Genomic DNA, 24,815 nt, shown 5'->3' with positions numbered 1-24,815 from the left:
AGTACAACAAGCCCACAGCTAACATCATTATTGATGAAAAATGGAAATGTTCTTCTAAGATCAGGAACATAACAAGAATTCCCACTCTTGCCACTTCCATTAAACATGATACTGGAAGTTTAGCCAGACCAGTTAGGCAAGATAAAGAAATAAAAGACATCTAGTTAGCAAAGGAATAAGCTAAATTGTATCTTTTTGCAGATGATATGATCTTATATATAGAAAACGCCAAAGATGCCACCAAAAAACTGTAAGAACTAATAAATCAGGAAAGTTGTAGGATACAGAGTCAACATAGAAAAACCAATATCACATCCATATACTTACAGTGACTTCTCTGAAAAATAAATAAAGAAAATAATTCTACTTACAGTAGCATCAAAAAAATAAATTCCTTAATGAATTTAACTTTTAAGTTCAGGGGTACATGTGCAGGTTTGTTACATAGGTAAACTTGTGTCATGGAGTTTTTTGGTACAGATTGTTTCATCACCTTGGTATTAAACCTAATATCCATTATCCATTATTTTTCCTGATTTTCTTCCTTCTCCAACCTTTCACCCTCTGAAAGGTCCCTGTGTGTGTTGTTCTGCTTGTGTGCCCATGTGTTCTCATCATTTAGCTTTCACTTATAAGTGAGAACATGCAGTATTTGGTTTTTTGTTTCTGTTAGTTTGCTAAGGGTAATGGCCTCCAGCTCCATCATGTTCCCACAAAGGAAATGATCTCCTTTTTTATGGCTGCTTAATATTCCATGGTATATAGGTACCACATTTTCTTTATCCAGTCTATCACTGCTGGGTATTTAGGTGGATTCCGTGTCTTTGCTCTTGTGAATAGTGCTGCTATGAACGTATGTGTGTATGGGTCTTTATAATGCACTTTATGTGGTTTTTATTGCTTTGGGTGTATACCCAGTAATGGGATTGCTGAGTTGAATGGGATTTCTGTTTTTAACTCTTTGAGGAATCACTACACTGTCTTCCATAATGGTTGAACTAATTTATACTCCCACCAACAGTGTATAAGTGTTTCTGTTTCTCTACAACCTTGCTCTCATCTGTTATTTTTTGACTTTTTAATAACAACCATTCTGACTGGTGTGAGATGGTATCTCATTGTAGTTTTGATTTGCATTTCTCTAATGATCAGTGGTGTTGAGCTTTTTTTCGTATGCTTGTTGGCCGTATGTATGTCTTCTTTTGGAAAGTGTCTGTTCATGTAATTTGTCTAGTTTTTAATGGGGTTGTTTTTCTTCTTGTAAATTTGATTAAGTTCCCTTTATATGCTGAATATTAGACCTTTGTCAAATGCATAGTTTGCAAAAATCTTCTCCCATTCTGTAGTTTGTCTTTTCACCCTATTGATAGTTTCCTTTGCTGTGCAGATGCTTTTTAGTTTAATTATATTCCGTTTGTCAATTTTTGCTTTTGTTGCAATTGTACTCCAAAAGCACAGGCAACAAAAGCAGAAATATATACACGGGATTTTATCAAACAGGCTTCTGCAAAGGAAAAGAAGAAAGAACAGAGTAAAGAGACAACCTACAGAATGTGGGAAATTATTTTGCAAACCATATCTCTGATAAGTTGTCAATATCCCAATATTGACATTATATAAGGATATATAATATCCTTATATATATATCCCAATATATAAGGAACTTAAACAGCTAAATAGCAAGAAAACAATTAACTGGATTAAAACTGGGCAAAGGACCTGAATAGATGTTTCTCAGCAGAAGACATATGGATGGCCAACAGTTATATGAAAAACACCCCACATCACAGCTCATTAGGAAAGTGCAAGTGAAATCCTCACTTCTTATCCCTGTTAGAATGGCTATTATCAAAAAGACAACAAGTCTTGGTTAGGATATAGAGAAATGGGAACCTTTGTACAATGTTGGTGGGAATGTAAATTAGTACAGCCATTATGGGTAACAGTACGAAGATTCCTGAACAAAATTAAAAATAGGTTTACCTTTTGATCCAGAAATCCCCATCTGGGTATGTCCAAAGGATGTAAGAGAAATGAAATCCGTATGTCAAAGAGATATCTGCACTTACATGTGCAGTCAGCATTATTCACAATAAGTACTATATGAAATAAATCTGAAGTATCCATCAATCAAGGAATGGATAAGGAAAATATTGTATGTGTACACAGTCCAATACTGTTCAACCTTATAAAAGAAGGAAATCCTAACATTTGCTGCTGCATGAATGAAACTGGTGGACATTATATTAAGTGAATTGAGCCAGGAACAGAAAGACAGATACCACATGATCTCACTTATATGTGGGATCTAAAAACATCAAACTTCTAAAAGCAGAGAGTAGGATGCTAGTTACCAGGGGCTGCAGGATTGGGAGATGTTATTTTTTTTTCAAATGTCTTTAGTATTGGATTTAATAAAAGACAGCTGCATTCTTTTATTTGCTTCTGCATTCAATCTCTTGTACTATGTTGTTTTGGTTGAAGAATATGATGAAAATTTCGGCTTCCCCCAGATAATGTGGTTGGAAAGGGAACAAGCAGTATTTTAATAACCTTTCTAGATAGTTAAGGGGACGTTCTTCTTTGACTCTTTATCAAAACCTGACAAACAGTAGTTTAGTTTCAGTGTGGAACCTAAAATCATATCAGTGAATTTTTTGTACTCTATTAAGCTGAAAGTTCATTGGTGTGTCTTGCATTTTAAGTGGCTTTTTAATCCATGCATGATTTTTGTTACTATGCGTTAGCAAACAAAGATGTGAGTTATCCAGATCTTTTAGATGTTGACGCATCTCTTTATATGATATAAAAAATTACATTCATTATTATTATCACTTCCACCAGAGACAGATTTAAGCATTTGGAATCTGTTGAGCTTACAGTAATGGATACAAATTTTCCAGAAATTTTAATTGTGACTTATAAGCTTGATTTTTATCATTGTTGACAAATACTCTAGTTGTTTTTTAAAAAATTGACAGGTTTTTTTGTTTATTTTCAAGAAAATTCCTGCCAGCCACCCAAGTCTGAATGACCGTAGTTTGTCTGCTAATAATTTTTTTCATGGAAAAAGTGGCATTCCATGAAAATGGCAGGCAATTCAATCCGCAGTTCAATTAATTGCACAAGGGCTTTTCTAAAGACTACTCTTGAACTTCAGTGTGCACAGAAATACTTTATGCATACATTCCTTTTTTTCCACAGATTTAATAAAATTGATGCTTCCCCCCATCAAAGGCATTACTAAGAGAAACTGCCTTTTTGTTACCTCTGTAAGTATGAGGTAGTCAATATAATGATTCCTTTGGTACCACTTGATTCATTCTGAGGCACCAACAATTTTACTCTCTACTGCTTTTGTATCACTGTTACAAATCTCAACTGGGTAACATAGTCAAATAACGTGCGTTATTATGAAAGTAGTTTTGACTATACAGATGCCATGCAACAGGATTGTGCATCCCCTGGAGTTCACAGATCATGTTTTGAGAATGGCGGTTATCTTTCAATTCCAGTTGACTCCTTGAACATCACTGGTTTGAATTGTTTGGGTCTACTTACATGCAATTTTTTTTCAATAAGTACATTAGAACATTTCTCATAGACTTGGAACAATTTGAAAAAACTCACAAATGAATCATATAGCCTGGAAATATTTAAAAAATAAAGAAAAAGATAGGTCATGAATGCATAAAATATATGCAGATACAAGACTGTTTTATCGTTTACTACTATAAACAGAAATCTATTATAAAAAGTTAAAATTTGTCACAACATATGCACACAAACACGGATGTAACCAAATATAAAGGTGCAGTATTAAATCATAAATGCATAAAATTAGCTGTAGTATATCCTGTGCTATAATAAGTTTTTAGCCATCTCCTTTTGCTATTATGGTGAGGCCAAGTGCTGCGAGAAACAGTTTACATTTAGAGTCAGATTACTTTATTGCAAATATAGGCAAAGATTCTTATCTTTTGTTTTGTTTTGAAATACTCTACCCATGGGTGAATACCAAGTGTTTTCCATTGTAAAAATAATAAGAACAACAACCATGATAACATGATTATTATAATAATGCCACCCTTTGTGCTACAGTTGGCATTTGACATATTTTGAGTTATTTTCAGCCTCATTCAGTCCTTCCCATTTTGCCATCAGTGCAAATCTAATTTGACTTTTTCTGAAACAGGTAAGTCAACATGGCAAGGGCTGGAACACACTCACTCACCAGTGCTTTGTAGTTAAGCACATTGCTCTACAGTATTCATTTATCGGACTATGAAAGCTACTCATGCAGATGTTTAGAATGTGTCACAGCCCTAGACACTGGGTGCAGCTTTTATTCTGGCCACTTGCTCTGATGTACTGCCCTCTGCTATAGGCATGAAGAGTTTTTTGCTAACATGTTGTGTCTTTCTGTATTTTTCTGGTGCTCTGTAATATTTTATAAAGTGCTGTTCTTGTGGAGTAAAGAAATATACATTTTAGGCCAGGCTCGGTGGCTCATGCCTGTAATCCTAGCACTTTGGCAGGCTGAGGTGGGTGGATCAGGAGTTCTAGGTCAGCCTGGCCAACGTGGTGAAATTCCATTTCTACTAAAAATACAAAAACAATTAGCCAGGCGTGGTGGTGGGCGCCTGTAATCCTAACTACTCGGAAGGCTGAAGCAGTAGAGTGGCCTGAACCCCGGAGGCAGCGGTTGCAGAGAGCTGAGATTGCACCATTGTACTCCAGCCTAGGCATGAAGAGCAAAGCTCCATCTTAAGAAAAAGAAAGAAAGAAAGAAAAAGAAAAAAGAAATATACATTTAAGACTTGACCCTCTAGGGGTATTTTATGGAACAAATGAGAAGATCTGACTAGGGATTTTCTTTTATATCTGTGTAATGCCAGTATATTGCTTGGCACTTTATAGCTACTCTGTAAAAATGTTAATTGTAATAAATTCTTGAACCCAGGAGTTAATTCAGTGAAGTTCAATTAAACTTTTATTGAGCCATGTACTATGTTAGATGAAGAAAGTAAAAATTGGCAAAGTAGTTTCTGGATTGTGAATTACTCTGATAACTAGAAGATAATCTCATACACACAAACCTATTTTAGTATTGGAGCTTTTACCGTAGCAGTAGAGACACGGAAGGAGTAATGTGGGAAGGAGGGAACAGTGTAATTATTTCTGGTGGGGATGGGGAGGGTCACAAAACGAGGGTGGTTGTCTGGCCATGAGATCTGATCTAGGCTTTGAGGCTTGAGGAGGATTATAAGGCAACTTCCCTTATTCTGGCTCTCTCAGGATGTATTTGAAAGACAAAATAGGTTTGGTTTCTGGCCTTAATATCACAGATTCTGTGGAATGTTTGCTTCTTTTGTACTCAGGGTGATTGTTTTCCCTGGTTCCCATGCTCACGATATTTTCCTGCCTTCTCCCTTAAGAATTGCCTGAGGTTCTGTCCATTGAGGAGGAAGTGGAAGAAACAGAGTCTTGGGCGAAACCTCTCATCCACCTTTGGCAGACGAAGTCCCCTAACTTCGCAGCTGAACAAGAGTATAATGCAACAGTGGCCAGGATGAAGCCACACTGTGCCATCTGCACTCTGCTCATGCCATACCATAAGGTAAAGGGGAGCTGCTGTCACAGTTGCCTTCTTTGCTCTGCTTTCCGTGTGACCACATACCACAAGATCACTGTAAATTGTTGTGGGCTTCCTTTGCACATAAGAAGGAAGACATCCTTAGGTAGCTGATGGCTTTCATAGAACCACAAACACTTTCTACATTCTCCTTGGGAGACACTTTTCTGAAAATACTTTATCTTTTTCTTTTGAGATAGGGTCGTGCTCTGTTGCCCAGGCTGAAGTGCAGTGGCATAATCATGACTCCATGTAGGCTTGTACTCTGGCTCAAGCGATCCTTCTGCCTCAGCTTCCACAGTAGCTAGGACTATAGGTGTGAGCCACCATACCTGCCTAATGTTTTAAATTTATTTTTTAATTTTTCTGGCGACTTGGTCTTACTATTTTGCCTAGGCTAGTCTTGAGCTCCTGGCCTCAAGTGATCCTTCCACTTTGGTCTCCCAAATCTTTTCTGAGTGTCTTATTTTATTTCATGGGAGGGGGGTTACTTTCAACTTTTCTACCTCTTTTACCAAGAAACACAACTTAAAGCTTACAAATAGTAGAAGCTTTCAAAGATAGAACTTTAAGTTTATCTCTTTTTTTTTTGGTTGTTGTTTGAAAATGTCATTCTCAAATAATAGAAATGTCAGCCCTAGGTCCAAATTTTAAGTGTCTCTTCACCTTCCCATGTGGAACATGCAAAAGACACAGCCAAGACTCACTACAAACTAAATTTTCCAGTTCATCCTCATCAGCTGGCTGTGCTTGATGTTGTTTTCAGCATCATTCCATAGATATTATACTGATAGCACCTCAGCTAATGGAAGGTCACAGTCCTCAGCACTCAAACAGTTGAAATGATCTTTAGGAATCTTGTAAGGGTGGAACTATGTGGTTCATTTTAAGGTACAATATATTATGAAGTATATTGACATGAACATTATGTTTTGGGTTATATTTTTATTTATAGAAACATTTTATTCAAGATTATGTCTGTCTTAGAGTTCCTTATAAAAATAAACTGTTCTGTTCAGACATTTCAGAGCCAGAAAATGTGTGGTATCTCACATTTTCAGACCTTTGTAACAGAGGAAATAATTTATTCCCTTCATGTTTTTTAATGTGGCACTGGTGAGTGATAAACATTATTTTTCTCTTCCTTTAGTCATTAAATTTCTGGGTTTTAACTACTTATTGATTCTTATTTCTACATTATAATCCGTATATGTCTCAATAATGAAAAAATTCAAACTAAACTCGTAAGATTTGTGGAGATTTAATATAAAATAATACAGTATAAAACATAAAATAATATAAAATCTGTGAGGTAATTCATTACTTATACTTTCAAGTAAATACTAGATGTACTAAATGTTTTTTCTATCTTTTGGTGTGAGGTAATAGTTTTGTTTGATACATTATTCTTTCTTATTTAGTGACATGTGCCAGTTCTCTCTCTCTTGCTTTCAAATACTGTGATGAGGCAAAAATTCTTAAAGCCTCTCCTAATACTGCTGCACAGATTAAAACTGGGTCTTTGTACACTCCTTCAAGTGTAGCAAAATATGATTCTTCAGTAAATGAAAACAGATCTCTTAACCCTAGTGCATATGAAGAAGCAAAAGAATTGATGCTTTCCATGAACTAATTTTGGGAAGACACAATTTGAGTAGCTAGTCACTTTCTTATATGAACAGACATGATAGAATATTGTCCTGTTCCTGCAGATTAGCTTTTGGGTGGGAGTCTGAGGTGGAATGTTGATTAAAAAAAAAAAAACCACCAAAAAACTAGTAGTTTGATCAAGGAGAACAACAGGAAGAACAAAAGTTAGAAGTTAGTGTCTGGAACAGGAGTTAGTGGATTTGAGTGACTAGAATGATGAGCTCTTTTCCATGTTTTTCACTCATGTGGAAACATTGTGTTTTTCAGCCAGATAGCAGCAATGAAGAAAATGATGCTAGATGGGAGACAAAATTAGATGAAGTCATTACGTTGGAAGGAAAGACTAAGCCCCTTATACCAGAGATGTGTTTTATTTATAGTGAAGAAAATATAGAATATTCTCCACCCAATGCCTTCCTTGAAGAGGATGGAACAAGTCTTCTGATTTCCTGTGCAAAGTGCTGCGTACGGGTTCATGCAAGTAAATGGATCTATAATTCATCAATCACTGGCTTTTCAGCATTTCACATCATCTTTATTTCTCACGTTTTTGGAACCTGTCAGATCTGTTGCATGGACTATTGGCATTCTTCATGGTTATATCATTCTTTTTCACATTTCTTCTAGTAAAAGTATGAGTTAGTATATTCATCTTTTTTTCACCACTTTCATGTAGTATCAGTGGAGAGCAGGTCTGGGTTTTTTTTTTTGTTGGTTGGTTTGTTTGGGGTCCAGGTGAGGAGTCATCATGGGGTTCCTTTCACATGCTTGAATTTTACTTACTTTAAGATCTAGTTTATAAAAACTTAATTTGAAAGTCTGATATTGTTGAAGACTGTTTTTCTTTGTGACTTTTAAAAGAGAAATGGATGTTCCTTTGGTTATTCTCAGAATTGTTGTATTGAGTTAACTTTTTTTCATTCGTAAGGGTGGAAATCTCTGTTGCTTTCCAAGGGAGAACAGTCATTACAGTTGTTTTACCCCTGGACTGAGATAGTCTCCACACCTATCTCAATTTATTATTTTTAACAGTTGGATAAGTGGTAAACATTTATTGATCTGCCATGTAAATCCTATGAAATATGTAAAAGGGATCTCATATACTACAACTGTATTTTAAGGCATTTTAATATTCCAGATCTTACCAAATCACATACTCTAGTAACTCACTTAGGTATGGCCTGTCCTCTGTCAATGTAGTTTGAATGGTTTATAATATAGATATTATCTTCTGTATTTACCTCAGAGTAATAATTGCTTTATATTAGGGTTGAAACAACTTTGTCATTTATCATTTATTGATTGATTAGATACTATCTACTTAAAGGATTTAAATAGTATCTGCTTGAAATATAATAATAGCCATCTTGTTTTTGTATTGAAGGCAATTTGGAACACACACACATGCATATACACACCTTACATTGTTATGTGTATACAATAGGTAAAGCACCAGGACACAAAATAATTGGGATATAATCTGATTCCTGAATGTAGCAGCTATGCAGTGTAACCATACTATTTTATACACATATGCTTTAACTCATTATTTCATGGACATGGTTAACTGTGATAGATTTTTTTTTCGGGAAATTACATTTCTGTTATTTTGTTTCCATCTCAAATGTTATAGAAATTTTCAAAAATTACTCATTAAATCTTAACCCTCCTATAAGGAGGGGGTTTTAATATCAGAAATATTAAAAATTACTCATTTAAATATTTCAAAATTCTTTTATCTCAAGAAGTCAGAGTGACATGTGTTCCTTGATGCCATGTAATTGCTATGTATATTTGCATAATCAGCCATCACCTTAGATAGTTATTTTGGGTCAGGCATGAGCTGAATAGACAAATTGAATTGAAAATATTCCTTCATTGCTAACTCTGAATTTGCAACATTTGCCTTATCATTGAGGTTGAAGGTAGTTAGACTTAATTTTTGAAGTAATTGTAAATTACTTCAAAATTTAAATTAATTTAATAATATTAGGTCACAGTATATTTATTGTATTATTTTTAACATTTCCTTAAACTTTGCCCCGTGGATTGCAACTTATTTTGAGATGTCTGTGTGTTAACAAATTAGTAGACTTGACATTTTAAAATTTTATTACCCATTCAAGATGTTCCATAAGTATTCTCTATAACTATTGTGTTAGTTATCAATAAGACTCACATTCACCTTGCTTATGTTTTGTTCTATACAGTGAGAATCAAGACAGTATGGTAGGCTAGTGTTCCATTTTTATTTATTTCAGTACTGAGATTTGCAATATTTTAAAGGTGAAAAAGACCTAATGCATGGATACATACTATTATTTTATAGGTTGTTACGGTATTCCTTCTCATGAGATCTGTGATGGATGGCTGTGTGCCCGGTGCAAAAGAAATGCATGGACAGCAGTAAGTGGCTTATTTTAGTATTGCTTAATCTTTCTTCCCACCCCACCCATGGTAGTCACATTTGAGTCTAATGAAAAGATAAGATTGTTCAGGTGCTTATAGATGCAATTCTACACTTCCTTGTGTTTCTAGTCTTCCCTCTCAAAAGCATCTTACCTGGTGGTTCTATATCCATTGTAGAAATATTAGGTAAATTTCTTTTCTTTTCTTTTTTTTTTTGAGACTTAGTCTCACTCTTGTCACCCAGGCTGGAGCACAGTGGCGAGATGTTGACTAACTACAAGCTCCGCCTTCCAGGTTCACACCATTCTCCTGCCTCAGCCTCCCAAGTAGCTGAGACTACAGGCACCCGCCACCACACCTGGCTAATTTTTTGTATTTTTAGTAGAGATAGGGTTTCAATGTGTTAACCAGGATGTTTTTGATCTCCTGACCTCGTGATCTGCTTGCCTCGGCCTCCCAAAATGCTGGGATTACAGGAGGGAGCCACCACTCCTGGTCCTTTTTTTTTTTTTTTTTGAGATGGAGTCTCGCTCTGTTGCCCAGGCTGGAGTGCAGTGGCATGATATCAGCTCATTGCAACCTCTGCCTCCCAGGTTAAGCAATTCTCCTGCCTCAGCCTCCTGAGTATCTGGGACTACAGGCACCTGCCACCATGCCTTGCTAATTTTTGTATTTTTAATAGAGACAGAGTTTCACCTTGTTGGTCAGGCTGGTCTTGAACTCCTAACCTCAGGTGATCCACCTGCCTCGGCCTCCCAAAATGCTAGGATTGCAGCCGTGAGCCACCGTGCCCAACTATTAGGTAAATTTCTGGTGTCAGTCCTCTACTTAGGAACCTGCAGGGACTGTCAGTTTATCGTGTCCACATTTACGTTTTCAAGGCTTCAGAATTTTGCTTCATTTTCTTGTCCGTCCCTATTTTGCAATACTTGAAAAGTATTTCAAGTAACAAAGTAGGGGATCCTCAGTGACCCCTGAAGAAACCATGTTCATATCCAACATTTATTTTTCTTTTTTTGAGACAGGGTCTCACTCTGTCATCCAGACTGGAGTGTACTGGTGCAATTATGGCTCACCACAGTCTTGAACTCCTGGGCTCAAGTGATCTTCCCACCTCAGCCTCCTGGGTAGCTGGGACTACAGGCATGCGCCACCATGCCTGGCTAATTTTTTAATTCTTTTGTAGAGACAAGGTCTCACTATGTTGCCCAGGCTGTTCTCAAACTCCTGGGCTCAAGTGAGCCTCTCACTTTGGCCTCCGGAAGTGCTGGGGTTATAGGCATCAGCCACTGGGCCTGATGTCATATCCAACTTTTCAGCTAGCATAAGGTCTTTCCCCACTTACTCATCCTTACATTTATACCTTAGTACATTCTAGAGTTTCTGGTCTGTACTAGGCATTGCTGTGAATTTTAGACATAACATTTAATAACAAATGATCCCCCATTTAGAGACAAAGAATTGACTTGACCTAAATTGTTTTTCCTAAAGACCTTGTTAAAAATTTACCTTACTACTTTCCTGCAGATTTTTTGGGGCAGAAGAAAATAATAATAATAATAATAATATAAAAATTTAGCTTACTTCGAATCTTTGATTTTCATTCCAACAATCTATGTCAACTTTGTTACCATTTAATTAAGTTTTACCTTAATTTTTCTTAAAAATTATCTTTCAAAAGGAATCAGAACATTCTTGAAAGTGAAGAACAATCAGACCTCAGCAGTGTATCCCTCACTCATGATCTCAGAGCAGGTGCTCAGCTTGATGATTTCAGCTGTAATAGCAGCATTTACTTTATTCCTCAATGATCTCTAATGACAGAGAATTACACTTCCTTGCAACTGAAGTTAAAAACCTGAATGACAATATAAAGAATACGCCTTACATGATGAAAATTTTTGTCATGACTGTGTATATTTAGTTCTCAGTAAGTCTGAGAGGGGTGTCTTTCTGGATGATTTTATTGCTGGCATTCACTTTGGGGAGTGAAAGAAGAGAGAAAAATATGGACACTCTTTATGGTCTGAATAATCTGGTATATTTTAATGTTAGAGGTTTTATCTCCCATTTAAGAAGTCACTGCATCAGTGGGCCCAGAAAACATTTTGGTCCATTTATGCATTGCTTAATGATAGGGATACATTCTGAGTAATGCATCGTTGGGCAGTTTTGTCATTGTGTGAACATAATACAGTGTACTGACACAAACGTGGACGGTATAGCCTGCTACACACCTAGGCTATACGATGTAGCCTATTGCTACTACTGTCCTGAGTAGTGTAGGCAATTGTAACACAGTGGTAAGTATTTGTGTACCTAAACATAGAAAAGGCACAAAAGAAAAACAGCCTTACAATCTTATGGGACTACTGTCATGTATGCAGTCCATCTTTGACCAAAATGTGTTTATGTGACACATGACCGTATTTTCCTTTCATGTGATTATTATGTTAATAAATGTAAGATATATTTAACACAGCTAGGAAGTCCTGCTTCTAATCTTGACTATATAAATATATCAAGCTCTTATTTATTATATAGGTCCTATTCCTAGTACATGAGCCACCATAAAGTATTGCAGAATCAGTTTGGCCAGTGATGTTCTCTCCTTTGCCCTGAATCATAAATTTAGAAATTAGAGATTATGTGATCAGCTCACCAAGGCATTAAGAGTTCTCTGTTCCATCCACAGTTACTGCCTGGCTCCTGTGCTCACACACTGAGCAGTCCTGTTGTCCAAGGTACCATTGTCCTTTGCATGGCAGACCCAGGGCCAGGTCTAGGCCACTCACCCTGATTCTAAAGCTGTTCTGATTGATTATGCTGTTTTCATGTAGCATGTTTCATACAGAAAATACTACGATTAATCACTCTTTGGAATAGATTTAAAGCATCTTTCTATTAATTTTAACTCCTTGTCCCCTCAAAAAATACAATCTTGCCATTTTTATTTTAATATTGAAACTATGTAAATCTCTATCAATTTACAGTTGAACTGGGAACTCTTGAATATAACATTACAATGATTTTTAGACCTACATAATTTATTTCTACCTGTAAATGATCTGAATTCACAGTGGATTCCAATTGTTTTTTCAGCGTATCCATTTGAGTGTACTTTTTCTATGAAGCTCCATTCCTATTTCTGTTGAAAAATAGTTGAATGAAGTTTAAGTATTGTAGGAGAGTAACTGACAGTATTGGTATTCTGACTTTAACCCTCTGATTTAGTGTGGCAGTGAGTGTTGCAATATTAATTTTTACTAAACACTTAAGTATGATTTCTTTAAATTTTATGGCTGCAATGATTGCATTTTAAAAGTATCCTTAAAACTGACTTCTTCAGCAATCAATCTCGTATCTTCAGTTTTATACTCCAGAGGAGCCCTAGCCTCCTTGTAAATAAAGGGCTCTAAAGGAGCTCATGGAAATCAAATAGTGCAGCTGAAGCCAGATGATATTTCATTGGTGGCCTGTAGTTCACTAACTGTCATTCCTAGTTTCCTGGAATTTTTTTAAAGAAACCTGCCTTGTGAAGGTAAGGTTGTTCATCAAGAATGTAAAATATTCCTATAGGATATTTAGTTTGAGACACATGCTTATACAACAAATGTAATTGTTCTGTTGGTGTTTTCTTTTATGGTAAGTGCTGTTGAACACCTCGTGTTCATTTTTTATAAGGTATATGAGAATTGTATGTGGTGGTTCTATTTTTTAAAGATTCTTTTTAAAAAGACTATAAGAGTACTATATCATAGAGTTAATATTTTAGAATCAAAGACATCTTATTATTTCACCCATTCCCAGACATAAATAAATAAATTCATGTTAAAATGTAGTAATTTTTTCAGCTTCAGCCTGAGCAAAAAGGAAAGTGGAGGGTGTATGCATGGCTGGAGTCAGTAATCATAGATCAGCTCTCTTTTTATTTTCCAATTCTAAAGACTAGATGTCACTCTGGGCTCAAATTAGGAAGACAGAGATCATAGTGATGTAGGCTCGATCTTTATCTGTGACTTTCTGTGTCCTCACCATTTCTAAAGATTAGCTTCAGACCTCAGTCTGATTCATTGTGCTCCCATTTTCTTACTTTTCCATTCACGTCCATTAAAATAAAAACCAAAATGTATATTGCAGCTTCAATTGCATATGCTTGAGGAGAGATTAGTTACAATTTTTTTTATTGTACCCTAATTTGTATTCTAAGATTATGGCTGTATGCCCAACCTCAACTGAAATGAAATGATACAAAGAACACACGTAACTGTCTATCCTTGGATACAGTTTATATATTTCATGATTCTAATTACATGTCATCTCTTTGAGTCCCTGCCTTACCCTATTTCGGTATTACCCAAATAAATAGACACAACTATCTGACAGCTATAGCGTTTGACTTACGGCTTGTAAACCAGCTTTATTATTTCATTTTCAGCTTTGTTGGATTGAAACCCTTTTTGGTCTATTTATATCATTCTTTTTGGAGCAAATTTTCCTCCTTTTTTGTATGATCATTTTAGAGCACATTCCAAACATTACCAAATCCAGATTTTAGGTATCAAAAGTCAATACTCCGATATTAGTATCTGCGTCTCATTATTTTGACTTTTCATATACATCTCACTACTATGTAAAAAATATTTTTATTTGTAATTTTTTTGGGTATGTCATAGGTATATATATTTATGTGTTACATGAGATACTTTGATACAGGCATGCAATACATAATAACCACATCAGGTTAAATGGGGTATACGTCATTTCAAGCATTTATGCTTTGTGTTACAAACAATCCAGTTGTACTCATTGCGTTACTTTAAAATGTACAATTAAATTGTTTTTGACTGTAGTTACCTTGTTGTGTAGCAAATACTAAGTGTTTTCATTTTGTGGGTTTTTTTTTTTTCTTTTTTGTACCCATTAACCATTTCCATTTCCCCCATCCCCACTACCCTTGCTAGCCTCTGGTAACCATCCTCCTAGTCTCTAGCTTCATGTGTTCAGTTAGTTTTTTCTAATTTTGTGAAGAATGTCAATGGTTGAGCACCTTTTCATATACCTGTTTGTCATATATATGTGTGTGTGTGTGTGTGTGTGTGTGTGTGTATATATATATATATTTTGAGACAGAGTCTTGCTCTATGGCCTAGGCTGCAGTGTAGTGGTACAATCCCGGCTCACTGCAACCTCTGCCTCCCGGGTTCCAGCAATTCTCCTGCACCAGCCTCCTGGGTAGCTGGGATTACAGTTGCATGCCACGCCTAGCTAATTTTTGTATTTTTAGTAGAGATGGGGTTTCACCATGTTGGCCAGGCTGGTCTCGAACTCCTGACCTCAGGTGATCTGCCTTCCTCCGCCTCCCAAAGGGCTGGTATTACAGGCATGAGTCACCATGCCCGGCCTGTCATTCGTATATTTTCTTTTGAGAAATGTCAATTCAGATCTTTTGCCCATTTTAAAAATCAGATTATTAGATATCTTTCCTATAGTGTTTGAGCTCCTTTTATATTCTAGTTATTACTCCTTTGTCAGATGGGTTGTTTGCAAATATTTTCTCTTTTTCTGTGGGTTGTCTTTTCACTTTGTGTTTTTCTTTGCTGTGCAGAAGCTTTTAAGCTTGATGTGATCCCATTTATCCATTTTTACTTTGTTGCCTGTGTTTGTGGGGTATTACTCAAGAAATTTTTGCCCAGACCAGTATTCCGGAGAGTTTCCCCAAATTTTTCTGTTAGTAGTTTCATAGTTTGAAATCTTAGATTTAAGTCTGTAATCCATTTTGATTTGATTTTTGTATATGGGAAGAGATAAGGGTCAAGTTTCGTTCATTTGCATATAAATATCTAGTTTTCCCAGCATCATTTATTGAAGAGACTGTCCTTTTCCCAATGTGTATTCTTGTCATCTTTGTTGAAAATGAGTTTACTATAGATGTATGGATTTACCTCTGGATTCTCTATTCTCTTCCACTGATCTAAGTGTCTATTTTTGTGCCTTTACCGTATCATTTTGGTTATTACAGCTCTGTATTATAATTTCAAGTTAGGTAATATGATTCTTTCATTTTGTTCTTTTTGCTTAGGATAGTTTTGCCTGTTCTAGGTCTTTTGTGATTCCATATAAATTTTAGGATTTTTTTTTTCTTTTTCTGAGAAGAATGTCTTTAGTATTTTGATAGGGATTATATTGAATCTTTAGATAGCTTTGGGTAGTATGGACATTTTAACAGTATTGATTCTTCCAGTTCATGAACATGGATTATCTTTCCATTTTTTGTTTCCTCTTCAATTTTTTGCATCAGTGTTTTATAGTTTTCATTGTAGAGATCTTTCACTTCTCTGGTCAAGTTAAATCCTAGATATTTACTTTTCTTTGTAGCTACTGTCAATAGGATTAGTATCTTGATTTCTTTTTTAGATTGTTCACTGTCGGTGTATAGAAATGCTCTGATTTTTATATGTTGATTTTTCTGCACCTTTACTGAATTTATCAGTTCTAATAGTTTTTCGGAGTCTTCAAGTTGTTTCAAGTGCAAGATTATATCATCTGCAAACAAGGATAATTTGAATTCTTCCTTTCCAATTTGCAAACCCTTTATTTCTTTTCTTTCTTTCTTTCTTTTTTTTTTTTTTTTTTTTTTGGAGTCTGATTGCGCTGGCTAGGATTTCCAGTACTGTGTTGAATAACAGTGTTGAAAGTAGGAATCAGGCTGGGCGCGGTGGCTCAAGCCTGTAATCCCAGCACTTTGGGAGGCCGAGACGGGCGGATCACGAGGTCAGGAGATCGAGACCAGCCTGGCTAACACGGTGAAACCCCGTCTCTACTAAAAAAATACAAAAAACTAGCCGGGTGAGGTGGCGGGCGCCTGTAGTCCCAGCTACTCAGGAGGCTGAGGCAGGAGAATGGCGTAGACCTGGGAGGCAGAGCTTGCAGTGAGCTGAGATCGGGCCACTGCACTCCAGCCTGGGCGACAGAGCAAGACTCCGTCTCAAAAAAAAAAAAAAAGAAAGAAAGTAGGAATCCTTGTTTTGTTTCAGGTCTTAGAGAAAAGGCTTTCAGTGTTTCACCATTTAAAATGATACTAGCTGTGAGTTGGTCATATATGGCTTTTATTGTGTTGTGGTATGTACCTTCTGTACCCAGTTTTTTGAGGGTTTTCATGAAGCGATGTTGGACTTTATCAAATGCTTTTTCAGCATCAATTGTGATGATCATATGGTTTTTCTTCTTCATTCTAATAATATGATGTATCACATTGATTGATTTGCATATGTTGAATCATCCTTGTATTCCTGGGATAAATCCCACTTGGTCATGATGAATGATCTTTTTAACGTGTTGTTGAATTTGGTTTGCTAGTGTTTTGTTGAAGATTTCTGCATCAGTGTTCATCAGGGCTATTGGCTGTGGTTTTCTTTTTTTGATGTTTCATTTTTCTGGTTTTGGTATCAGGGTAATTCTGGCCTCACAGAGTGAGCTTGGAAGTTTTCCCTCCTCCTCTACTTTTTGGAAGAGTTTAAGTAGGATTGATATTCTTATTTAAATGTTTGGTAGAATTCAGCAGTGAAGCCATTGGGTCCTAGGCTTTTCTTCACCGGGAGACCTTTTTATTATGGCTTTGATCTCGTTACTTGTTATTGGTCTGTTTGGGTTTTGGATTTCTTTGTGGTTCGATCTTAGTAGGTTGAATATTTCTCGGAATTTATGCATTTCTTCTAGATTTTCCTATTTATTGGCATATAGTTGCTCCTAGTAGCTACTAGTGATCCTTTGAATTTCTGTAGTATCAGTTGTAATGTCTCCTTTTTTATCTCCGATTTTAATTATTTGGATCTTCTCTCCTTTTTTCTTAGTCTGGGTAGAGGTTTGTCAGTTTTGTTTTTCTTTCTTTTTAAAAAACATCTTTTTATTTTGTTGATCTGTTGTATTCTCATTTCAAATTCATTTATTTCTACTCTGATCTTTATTATTGTTTTTCTTCTAATTTTGTGTTTGGTTTGCTCTTGCTTTTCTAGTTTTTTAAGATGCATTGTTAGGTTGTTTATTTGAGTTTTTTTTCTTTTTTTATATAAGCTCTTACAGCTGTAAACATTCCTCTTAGTACTGCTTTCGCTGTATCCCATAGATTTTATATGTTGTGTTTCTGTTATAATTTGTTTTAAGAAAGTTTTCAGTTTCCTTCTTAGTTTCTACACGGACTCACTGGTCATTCAGGAGCATATTGTTTAATTTCCATGCGTTTGTACATCTTCCAAAATTCTTTTTGTCATTTGTTTCTATTTTTATTCCATTATGGCCAAACAAGATGCTTGATATTATTTCACTTTTTTTTGAATGTTTGAAGACATGTTTTGTGACCTAACATGACCTATCTTTGAGAATGATCTGTGTGCAGAGGAAAAGAATGTGTATCTTGTGACCTTTGTATGAAGTGTTCTGTGAATATCTGTTAGGTCCTTTTGGTCTATAGTGTAGATTAAGTGTGATGTTTCTTTGTTACTTTTCTATCTGGAGGATCTGTCCATTGCTGAATGTGGTGTGTTGATGTCTCCAGCTGTTACTGTATTGGAGTCTATCTCTCTTTTTATCTCTAATATTTTTTTCATATATCTAGGTGCTCCACTGTTGAATGCATATATATTTATAATTGTTATATTCTCTTACTCAGTTGACCTCTGTATTATTATAATATAGTGACCTTATTTGTCTCTTCTTAGAGTTTTTGTCTTGGAATCTATTTTTTCTGATACAAGTGTAGCTACTCCAGCTCTTTTTTGCTTTTGTTGCCATGGAATATCTTTTTTTCATCTGCTTATTTTCAGTCTATGCGTGTCTTTATAAGTGAACTGTGTGTCTTGTAGACAACAGATCACTGGGTCTTGTTATTTTTTTTTTTTTTTATCCATTCAGAGCCAGTCTGTGTCTTTTGATTTGAGAGTTTAGTGCATTTCCATTGTTATTGAGAAGTAAGGATATGTTCTGCCATTATATTGTTTGTCTTGCTTGTTTTGTGGTCTTCTCTTCTTTTCTTCATTCCTTCATTTCTTCCTTTTATTGAAGGTGATTTTGTCTTGTGGTATGATTTAATTTCTTCCTTTTTATTTTTTAGGTATATGTTATATGGTTTTTGATTTGAGGTTATGACGAGTCTTGCAAATACTATCTTACAACCTATTATTTTAAGCTGATAACCACTTAACACTGCATAGACAAAAACACACAGAAGCAAAAATAAAACCAATAAAAGCTCTACACTTTAGCCCCTTGCTTTTTAACTTTTTGTTGTCTCTGTTTATATGTCGTTATAATTTCTATGTCTTGAAAAGTTGTCATTATTATTTTTGATTGGTTCATCTTTTAGTCTTTCTTCTTAAGATCAGAGTATTTTATATACTACATTTACAGTGTTTATAATGTGCTGCTTGTTTCTGTGTACTTACTATTACCAGTGAGTTTTGTACCTTCAGTTGATTTCTTATTACTCATCAACCTCCTTTTCTTTCTGATTGAAAAACTCGCAGGCTGGGCACGGTGGCTCATGCCTGTAATCCCAGCACTTTGGAAGGCTGAGGTGGGCTGATCGCTTGAGGTCAGGAGTTGGAGACCATCCTGGACAATGTGGCACAACCCCATCTCTACTAAAAATATAGAAAATTAGCCAGGTGTTTTGGCGGGCACCTGTGATCCCACCTACCTGTGGGGCTGAGGCAGGAGAATCGCTTGAACCCAGGAGATGAAGGTTGCAGTGAGCTGAGATCGCACCACTGCACTGCAGCCTGGGTGACAGTGTGAGACTCCATCTCAAAAAAAAAAAAAAAAAAAAAAGAAAGAAAGAAAAAGAAAAATTCCCTTTAGCATTTATTGTAGAACAGGTCTGATGTTTATGAAATCCCTCAGGTTTTGTTTGTATGGCAAAGTCTTTACTTCTCCTTCATGTTCGGAGGATATTTTCACCAGTTATACTATTTTAGGATAAATGGTTTTTTTTTTTTCAGCACTTTAAATATGTCATGACACTCTCTCCTGGACTGTTAGGTTTTCACTGAAAAATCTGCCAGATGGACATATTTGGAGCTCCATTGAATGTTATTTTTTTCTTTTCTCTTGCTGCTTTTAGGATCCTTTTTTTCCCCTTGACCTTTGGGAGTTTGATTATTAAAAGCCTTGAGATAGTCTTCTTTGGGTTAGATCTGCTTGGTATTCTGTAACCTTCTTGTGCTTTGACATTGATATCATTCCTAGGTTTGGGAAGTTCTCTGTTATTATTCCTCTTGACCAACTTTCTACCCTTATCTGTTTTTCTGCCTCAGCTTTAAGGCCAATAACTCTTAGATTTGCCCTTTTGAAGCTTTCTTGATCCTGTAGGTGTGCTTCATTGGTTTTTATTCTTTCTTCTTTTGTCTCCTCTGACTGTGTATTTTCAAATAACCTGTCTTCAAGTTCACTAGTTCTTTCTTCTGCTTGATCACTTCTGTCCTTATAAAACTTTGATGCTTTCTTCAATGTCAGTAGCATTTTTCTACTCAGAATTTCTACTTGATTCTTTTTAATTATTTCAATCTTTTTGTTAAATTTATCTGATATAATTTTGAATTCCTTCCTTGTGTTATGTTGAATTTCTTTGCGTTTACTCAGAACAGTTAGTTTGAATTCTTTGAGAGGTCACATATCTGGGTTTCTCCAGGACTGGCCCCTGGGGCTTTATTTAGTTTACTTGGTGAGATCATGTTTTCCTGGATTGTCTTGATGCTTATGGATGTTCATCTGTCTGTGCACTGAAGAGTTAGGTATTTACTGTAGTCTTCCAAGCCTAAGCTGGTTTGTACCCATTCTCCTTGGGAAGGCTTTCCAGGTATTTGAAAGGACTTGAGCATTGTGATCTAAGCTGTATGTGCATTAGCAGACACCCCGAGCTCAGTAACACCATGGTTCTTGCAGACTCATAAAGGTATCGTCTTCATGTTCTTGTATAAAATCCAGAGGAATTTTCTGGATCACTAGGCAGAGACGTTTGTTCTCTTCCCTTACTTTTTTCCAAAAAATGGAGTCTCTCTGTTCTGAGCCATGTGGAGCTGTAGGTAGGGTGACAGAGGACTCCCTGTGGCTACCACCTCTTGGACTGTGCCGGTTCAGAACTGAAGCAAGCACAGCATTAGGTCTCACCTAACGCTGGCCCACTGTAACCACTACTTGGCTACCAGGTACTAGGTTTCCTCAAGGCCCTGGGGCACTACAGTCCGCAGATGGTGAAGCTGGTTAGGCTTGTGTCCTGCCCTTCATGATGGTGAGTTCTTTTGGGCCTAGGTGGGTACTGAAGTACCATCCAGGAGCCAGGGACTGAAGTGAAAAACCTTAGAAGTCTTCCTGGTGTTCTGTTGTCCTGCAGCTGTGCTGGCAGTCAAACCAGAAGGCACAGTACTTCCCATCTTTCTTTCCCATTTCTACTGGCAGAGGAGCCTCAGCCCATGACCACCACTACTACAGGCCCATTGGGAGTACTGTCAGCCTACCACCAATGTTCAGTTAAGGCCCTAGGGCTTTTAAGTCAGTTTGTGGTGAATAGTGCCAGCCTGGGACTCAACCGTCAGGACACTGGGCTTCCTGCTAGCCCAGGACTGGTAAGGAAATGCTGTCTAAGAGCCAAGGTCTGGAATTGAGGACCCCAAGATCCTGCTTGGTACTCCAATTCCTGTGGCCAAGCTGGTACCTAAGGTGCAAGAGAAAGTCCTCTTTACTTTCCCCCATACTTTTCTTGTCAGAAAGAATCTCTCCCTATGGCCACCATTGCCTAGGAATGTGCTGACTTTCAACTAAAGTTAGCAAGTCTCAGAGTCTCACCCAGGGCTCACGGAGTACCACCTGGGTATCACTGCTGGTTATTCAGGGCTGAAGGGCTTTTTAGTTAGCACATGATGGGTCTTGTCAATATGAGATCTGTTGCCTCAAGGCACTGAGTTCCCTTCTGGCCAAGGATGTGTCTAGAAATGTTGTCCAGGAGCTAGGCCTGCAATGGAGGCTTCATGACTCTGACCAGTGCCCCGTCCTATAGTGGGTGAGCTGGTATCCAAGATGCAAGGCAAAATCCTTTTTACTCTCTCTTCTCCTCTCGTCAAGCAGAAGGAAGGGATCTCTTTTCATGAGCTCTACTGCCTGAAATTGAGGTCAGAGGTGACATAAGTACTTCTTCAGCTGCCTCGATTAGTGTCTCAGTAAGTTGAATGTCCAGCGTGTCTGAGCCCAGCCCAGTCCTCGCCTAGGAGTTGCAGACCTTGTGGCCTAGACTGCCTTTTGTGTTTATTTAGCACCCCAGAGTACTCTAGCCCATGGTGGAGAGGCTTGCTGGAACTGAAGTTCGATCACTGGGAGGTGTGATTTCCCTCTGGCTTGGGCTGGTTTAATATTCCCTCTGTGGGCAGGCATCAGGTCAGTTCAGCTGGGTTTGCTTTCTGTTGTGACTGGGCAGCACTGAATTCAATGCATTGTCTTACAATTTCTGTGCTCTCCTGTGCCATGTGACCATTGCCAGGGGATAACGGAGGGGTGGTGTTGGTGATTCAAGACTGTCTTTCCTACCCTCTTCAGTGCCTGTTTCAGTGATAGGAAGTTAAAAACCAGGTACTGTGGGTGCTCACCTGATTTTTGGTTCTTACGAAGGTACTTTTTTTATATAGATAGTTGTTAAATTTGGTGTCCCTGCAGGAGGGGATGATTGGTGGAGCCTTCTGTTTGGCCATCTTGTTCTGCCCTGTCTCCAAAATCCTCTCATTACTTTTGACTTAAGTTTCTGTAGTTTGTGTCTAATCTGTGCATCAGTTTATACTGTAGGCTATTGCTAATTTAAAATGTAATGCTAATATGCTCACCATAAAAATGTAGAATTTGAAGTGCTTTCTTTCTGGGTTCCCCCCCCCCATTTTCTGTTTTCTGCCTACAGTGAAAATTGTTGAGGCTGAGTATTTCTGTGAAATACATGAACCCTAGTGTAGGGATATACTTTTAATTATGAAGGAGGATGTTAGTTAAATGCCTGGAATATGGTGATAACCTAAATATTTACCTCTGTTCCAATAAATTATAATCCAAGTCCTTAATCTTCTGTAGAGTATTGAAAGGTAATTGCTAATAAGTAATAGGAGAATTTTCTATGTGATCTTCTGAAGAATTTAAATTATAAAATTCTAAAAGGTAATTAAATATAAAAATAAAATTAATATAAAAATAAATTAATAAATTAAAAAGGAATGTGCGTAAGATTCTTTTTTAATTTGGGGGATAGTATAGCATTTGGTAGATGTTTCTCTCCAGGAAATTTGGATGTTTCTTCTGGGACCTTTCGGGGACTGAGGGCTGTGGGATTTTGTTAAAGTGCCCCAAGTATGAATGAAAACTGCATTTGAAGATGAATAATATAACATCACAGAAAGTCACAGAATGTAACATCCAACCCCGTTTTATGACTTTCACCATCATGAGTTGCCTGGCTTCTGTGCATGGCAGCATTAAGCATATGCTGTCATTGTTTATTGCCAGTTTGAAAAACTCCAAATAAAGTATCATTTGTGCTATGTCCTTCTAGGGAGCTTTTTTGTTACCTGAAAGAATTCTTGAAGATTAGGCAGGGTAAATACAGTAGCCAATATACCTATGATCTAGATAACAAAATCAAAATTGAAGGAAGATGTAAAAGTAACATAATGAGAAGGTTTGGCTTTGTTAGAGATCTTCAGCCAAGGTTCTTTTTGGCCCTAGAATTTTTTTATTCTGGCTTGCTTTGTATTTCCATTTTGCTTTAATTAGTTTGTCTTAAAAATTAGGGACCTTAAATAAAACTAAATTTACTTACGCACTTTTTAACCTAGGGGTGATGGGTAAGAGAAATATATAAGAATAACATGTGACACTGATAAATACTGACCAGATGACTAATTACATGTCATTATACATTTTCATCATTATACATCATTCGTCTATGAAAATGCTGTGTATGATAGTATAATGGTAAATATATGTCATTATACTTTTGTCCAACCCATAGAATGTATAACACCAAGAGTGAATCCTAAAGTAAACTGGGTTCTGGGTGATGATGTGTCAGTGTAGGTTCATCAGTTGTAACAAATGTACTGCTCTGGTGGGAGATGTTGGTAATGATGGAAACTATGTATGTGTGCGGGCAAGAGGTAATTGGGAAGTTTCTGTACCCTTCAATTATGCTATGAACCTAAAGTTGCTAGAAAAAATAAAGTTTAATAAAAAAGTTATTTTAAGGCCTTACTGTAACCCTATCTGCTTTGATGCAATGTACTTTATATTTTAAATTATATTTTATTTCAATATATACCTTTACACTTAATTCAGGAGAATTCGAATATTTATGCTTGGTAGTAATATAGTACAACAAAAAAGCAGCTACCCATTATACCATTATAGTTTGGGATGACTATTGCCATGCTATCAAAACCTAGATTTTGTAATGAAAAATATAAGAGCACTTTATAGGTTAGAATTCTCATTCCATATAATGGAATGCATAAACTAGGTAATTATACACATTTATTATTTAGTGAAAAGTATTTATTTTACTCTGCAGAATCATAAAGTTGTATTTGTTATATACATATAACAAACATTCTTTTTCTTTTTCCCAAAATGGTTTTAAGAAATCAAAACCCAAACATGAAATGGGTTTCCAACTTGTCCCTACATGTGTTCATTGTGTCCTTTATTTTACTTGTTTATTTATTTTTTGAGACGGAGTGTTGCTCAGTTGCCCAGGCTGGAGCGCAGTGGTGTGATCTTGGTTCATTGCAACCTCTGCCTCCTGGGTTCAAGTGGTTCTCTTGTCTCAGCCTCCCAAGTAGCTGAGATTACAGGTGCACACCCCCATGCTCAGGTAATTTTTGTATTTTTAGTAGAGACAGGGTTTCACTGGGTTGGCCAGGCTGGTCTCAAACTCCTGACCTGGGGTGGTCTGCCTGCCTTGGCCTCCCAAGGTGCTGGGATTACAGGCGTGAGCCATTGCGCCTGGCCTGCTTTTTTTTTTAAGTTGTACTAACAATTAGATATAAGCAAATTATACCTTGATGATCACTTGGGATTAGCTTTCCTTTTCCACTTACAA

At 36.7% G+C, this 24,815-nt stretch overlaps 1 protein-coding gene across 7 annotated transcripts in view; it reads left to right on the top strand.

Annotated features, from left to right (window-relative positions):
• Positions 1-24,815, top strand: part of KDM4C (lysine demethylase 4C) — a 463,944-nt gene that overhangs the window by 293,468 nt on the left and 145,661 nt on the right. For all 7 annotated transcript variants that reach the window (XM_025358671.1, XM_025358675.1, XM_025358674.1 and 4 more), the window contains 3 exons: positions 5,439-5,620; positions 7,553-7,766; positions 9,615-9,691. In XM_025358671.1, the coding sequence (XP_025214456.1) occupies positions 5,439-5,620; positions 7,553-7,766; positions 9,615-9,691 (473 nt within the window). The remainder of the gene's footprint in view (positions 1-5,438; positions 5,621-7,552; positions 7,767-9,614; positions 9,692-24,815) is intronic.

Source organism: Theropithecus gelada, chromosome 15 (genome assembly GCF_003255815.1).
Source record: "Theropithecus gelada isolate Dixy chromosome 15, Tgel_1.0, whole genome shotgun sequence".
In the NCBI taxonomy this organism is placed as follows: domain Eukaryota; kingdom Metazoa; phylum Chordata; class Mammalia; order Primates; family Cercopithecidae; genus Theropithecus; species Theropithecus gelada.
The sequence above is the reverse complement of the archived record's forward strand: the minus strand, read 5'-3'. Positions and strand labels throughout refer to the sequence as shown.